The 5,000-nt window shown below is 45.5% G+C and overlaps 1 protein-coding gene across 1 annotated transcript in view; it reads left to right on the top strand.

Moving 5' to 3' along the window:
* The first annotated feature begins 3,335 nt into the window (after positions 1-3,335).
* LOC115122855 (potassium voltage-gated channel subfamily B member 2-like) overlaps positions 3,336-5,000 on the top strand; it is a 29,804-nt gene continuing 28,139 nt past the window's right edge. Inside the window, exon 1 of the mRNA XM_065019234.1 lies at positions 3,336-3,942. Within this exon, the coding sequence (XP_064875306.1) occupies positions 3,364-3,942 (579 nt within the window). The 5' untranslated portion in view covers positions 3,336-3,363. The remainder of the gene's footprint in view (positions 3,943-5,000) is intronic.

The raw sequence follows: 5,000 nt of genomic DNA, 5'->3' as shown, positions 1-5,000 counted from the left end.
GTGTGTGTGTGTGTGTGTGTGTGTCTTGTTCTAGGTGAACGGAGGACTGCTACTCTCGTTTTAATCAAACACTAATTAACAGTTGCCTGGGTTACCAGCTGTAGCTATATGGGTTCATTAGCCCAGTGGTCACCAACCGGTCGTTCGCGATCTTCCGTGCATTCCTAGTTGATCACCAAACATTTCTTTAGAAAACCCCATGGATAAAGGCATAAAGGTTTGCGTTCCTTTTTTCTCTCTCTCTCTTCGTGTTGCGCTGTTAACGGTAGGCGCACCTGATTTAGAAGACCGGGTACGAATAGTGTTCCAATTTTAATTGTCTGAAAAGACAAAACTATGCCTACCTGGAGGACCGGTGTGACTAAATCGAGTGCCCCTACTACGCTCAAATCACCGTGCCTACAGCATTCACCAACCAGGCCACCGATTGTCACCATGTGTTCTGATTCAACATCTATTCTCTTGCGATTGACAGGGGGAGAGAGACCCCCTTGCTCCTGCCCTAAAAAAAAAACCTGGTCAACGTTATAGTGCACTATAGAATAGTGTGCCATTGTATAGTCAAAAGCAGCGTGCTATAAAATAAGAGTGTCATTTCAGACGAGCTCCTGTCGTCGATGTGCAGCTGTACTTCCTTGATTATGTACAGTACAGAGTCTGTACTACAGTACAATCCAATTGCATATTTAGGTTGTGATGCGGCCTGCACTGTGCAATGTGCTCGGTTCAGCATAGCGCCCCTCTCTTCTCTACAGCTCCCACTGCACTTACAGTCTACAGTACTGTGTGCTCGGTGTGTTCCTACTCTGTACTGTGACTGAGTGGCTGTGTGTGGGACGTCTCCGCTCCTCTCCTCTTTCTCTATGCGGTTTGCCCCACAGTGCGCTTATCCCGTTGCTTTTACGCGCCGCTCGACGTCTGCAGGCACACACACACAGTAGCACCGGTCTCTCCCCTGCACCGCACGCAACCCCAATCGATGGAGGTAATACACAGCGCGGGAGTCTTTAGCACCGTTGGCAAACCTGCCTTCCCGTGTTTCTGCTGAGGTTTTCTTCCTCAATAGGAGAAATTATTTTTTTGTCCTCGTTTGATTTGGTATCAAAATGTGGGACATATCTATTGATTCGGAGCAGCGTCCTTAGCGGAGAGCTCGGAATCTTAGCGGCTTGGCTGAAGGGAATAACGGAGTAATTCTTTCTCTCCTTCCCCCCCCCCGTCGGAACAAGAGGAGTTTGCATGCAAAAGGTGGTTTATTTCGGCAAGGTAAGACCCGTATTATCTGTTTGGGAAAAACACCTACCGTTATCTTTCGGGTGGTATTGTTGCAGTGTTTTAAGGTTACTTTAAACAGTGTCAAATTGCGCTGTGTTGATCAGATGGATGTGAGAGGTGGAAACCATAGCCCACTCATATTTTGGGTTATATGAAAATATAACAACATAGTGTATTATTAGGCTACATTGGAATGGATTTTATTGTGGAGAATGGTGCAACGAAAGAGGTGTGCAACAGTTTTTTTTTGTTTTGGTGGGAACCATCTTGCAAGTTTTGACAGTCTGCAATATTATCATAAACTGTTTCAGTAGAGAAATATTTAAAAATATTTAAGTCAGTTATAAAGTTAAGTTTATTTAGAATCCTCAATTCACACACCTAATTAAAGCAGCAAATTAAACTGTTGTCTATTTAATCAATAAAATACGCATATCTTTACCTTTAGGGGATATTTAGGTTTGTAATATATAGTTATTCCTCGCGGTAATCACCCAAGGGAGAAGCGAACGCGAATAGAAACTTTTATATCTTCAGTAACATTTCGCATTCTTTCCCACACTCGCCTTCTTACCAGGAATAACGTCTTATTATTCATTAAACAGAAAATAAACCCACTTGCAGTTGGATTACACATATGTACATAGACGAACACGATGCACTAACGTATCATGAACGCAAAGAGACTGGAGAGGTGTATGTCATGTGTTTAGTGTCAATTGGATCTCAATTGGTTGTAGTCGAGTGGGTCGAAATGAACTTTTTCTTATAGCTACATCTGTAAATATGGATTCATATCCATGTAATTCGCTTAGCGTTACATGTTCCGTCATAGCGTTCAGGGAGCTGGGAGCTCAGCCTTGAGAAGATACAATAACACACACGGCTGATATTTTATTTCTCCCTCCACAGAAGGAACATATAACGATCATGTTATGAAGTCAGAGAAATGTAATCTATAGAGCGGGACTCTATATTTACCATAACTTTAGCATGATCATCATCCGTTTCTGTGTGGAGGGAGTTTAATATAGATCCGCCAGTAGGGTAGCCTAAATCCAGTCAGAGGTATACGTCATCTGTGGATTGGTTTACTCATCGCCAAAATACATCTGTTGTTATTTTGGGACAGGAATACAATGCAATACAATACCACAATACAATAGCCTACTTGATTTATTGGCATATTTGCAGGGAATACACACAAATGAGCCTTAATTAATGGATTGAAAATAACTAATTAAATGGGCTTTGATTCAGGAGTAGGCTAGGAAATGAAATCATCGGGAAAAAAAAGATCTCAATATCATCTATGATGGCAAGTGAAAGGAAACAAATGGGAGTAGGCCTATTATGCTAATTTCATAATAATTTGGATTGCACTCTATATATATATATAGTATATATATATATTTCCATAAAGGTAGAGGTAGACTTAAGAACAGGTGTCTCTGACTGGACTAGAACACTGTGTTGTTACAATGAGGTCTAGAACACTGTGTTGTTACTATGAGGACTAGAACACTGTGTTGTTGCTATGAGGACTAGAACACTGTGTTGTTGCTATGAGGACTAGAACACTGTGTTGTTACTATGAGGACTAGAACACTGTGTTGTTGCTATGATGACTAGAACACTGTGTTGTTGCTATGAGGACTAGAACACTGTGTTGTTACTATGAGGACTAGAACACTGTGTTGTTACTATAATGACTAGAACGCTGTGTTGTTGCTATGAGGACTAGAACACTGTGTTGTTACTATGAGGACTAGAACACTGTGTTGTTACTATGAGGACTAGAACACTGTGTCGTTACTATGACGACTAGAACACTGTGTTGTTGCTATGATGACTAGAACACTGTGTTGTTACTATAAGGACTAGAACACTGTGTTGTTACTATGAGGACTAGGACACTGTGTTGTTGCTATAAGGACTAGAACAGTGTGTTGTTACTATGAGGACTAGAACACTGTTCAACATTCTTTTTTGTATTTCTTTTTTTATTTTCAGCGTTTTATTCTCACCTCACATATCCTCCTCCTCCTCACAGGTAAACCTCCATCCCCCTTCTTCCAGTACACCACCATGGCTGAGAAGGTCGGCCCTAAGACTCCCATCAACCACCCAGGGGTGACTTCCCTCCCCCCAGACCCCATCCAGATAATCCGCAGCAAGGCCCGCTCCAGGAGGGTTCGCGTCAACGTCGGAGGTCTAAACCACGAGGTCCTGTGGCGGACGCTGGACCGGCTGCCCCGTACCCGCCTGGGTAAGCTTCGCGACTGCAACACCCACGAGAGCCTGATGGAGGTCTGCGACGACTACAGCCTCCATGAGAACGAATACTTCTTTGACCGACACCCGGGCGCCTTCACCTCGATCCTCAACTTCTACCGCACAGGGAAGCTGCACATGATGGAGGAGATGTGCGCCCTGTCGTTCGGCCAAGAGCTCGACTACTGGGGTATAGATGAGATCTACCTGGAGTCCTGCTGCCAGGCCCGGTACCACCAGAAGAAAGAACAAATGAATGAGGAGCTGCGGAGGGAGGCGGAGACGCTGAAAGAGAGAGAGGGAGAGATTGAGTTTGATAACACCTGCTGCCAGGAGAAGAGGAAGAAGCTTTGGGACCTCCTGGAGAAACCCAGCTCTTCCCTGCCTGCCAAGGTAAGAGAGGGAGGGGATGGCGGGTTGAGGGAAGGATGAAGAGGAGGGGGAGGGCGGAGGGGAGGGGATTACACCACCCACCTCATTTATCCTCTATCCTCTCAGGGGTGTAACTGTACCCCGCTGGATTTTCAGCGTGTGTGTGTGTGTGTGTGCGTGTGTGTGTGCGTGTGTGCGTGTGTGAGTGTGTGAGTGTGTGTGCGTGCGTGTGTGCGTGTGTGCGTGTGTGAGTGTGTGTGCGTGCGTGTGCGTGCGTGTGTGTGTGTGTGTGTGTGCGTGCGTGCGTGTGTGTGTGTGTGTGTGTGTGTGTGTGTGTGTGTACTCCCGCCGGTTTTGTACCACACTGCAAAGGCGTCCATCCTACTGCGCTGCCTGTGATAACTGTGTGTCCTCTTCTTACTCATACAGAAACAATGGCGAGAGATAGGATGGATATAGGAGGGGTTTTCTCAGAGGGAGAGAGAGGATGGATATAGGAGGGGTTTTCTCAGAGGGAGAGATAGGATGGATATAGGAGGGGTTTTCTCAGAGGGAGAGATAGGATGGATATAGGAGGGGTTTTCTCAGAGGGAGAGATAGGATGGATATAGGAGGGGTTTTCTCAGAGGGAGAGATGGATAGGATATAGGGAGGGGTTTTCTCAGAGGGAGAGAGAGGATGGATATAGGAGGGGTTTTCTCAGAGGGAGAGATAGGATGGATATAGGAGGGGTTTTCTCAGAGGGAGAGATAGGATGGATATAGGAGGGGTTTTCTCAGAGGGAGAGAGAGGATGGATATAGGAGGGGTTTTCTCAGAGGGGAGAGAGAGGATGGATATAGGGGGTTTTCTCAGAGGGAGAGATAGGATGGATATAGGAGGGGTTTTCTCAGAGGGAGAGATAGGATGGATATAGGAGGGGTTTTCTCAGAGGGAGAGAGAGGATGGATATAGGAGGGGTTTTCTCAGAGGGAGAGAGAGGATGGATATAGGAGGGGTTTTCTCAGAGGGAGAGATAGGATGGATATAGGAGGGGTTTTCTCAGAGGGAGAGATAGGATGGATATAGGAGGGGTTTTCT

Source organism: Oncorhynchus nerka, linkage group LG6 (genome assembly GCF_034236695.1).
Source record: "Oncorhynchus nerka isolate Pitt River linkage group LG6, Oner_Uvic_2.0, whole genome shotgun sequence".
Classification (NCBI taxonomy): domain Eukaryota; kingdom Metazoa; phylum Chordata; class Actinopteri; order Salmoniformes; family Salmonidae; genus Oncorhynchus; species Oncorhynchus nerka.
Note: the sequence above shows the minus strand (reverse complement) of the source record. Positions and strands in the feature narration are given on the sequence as shown.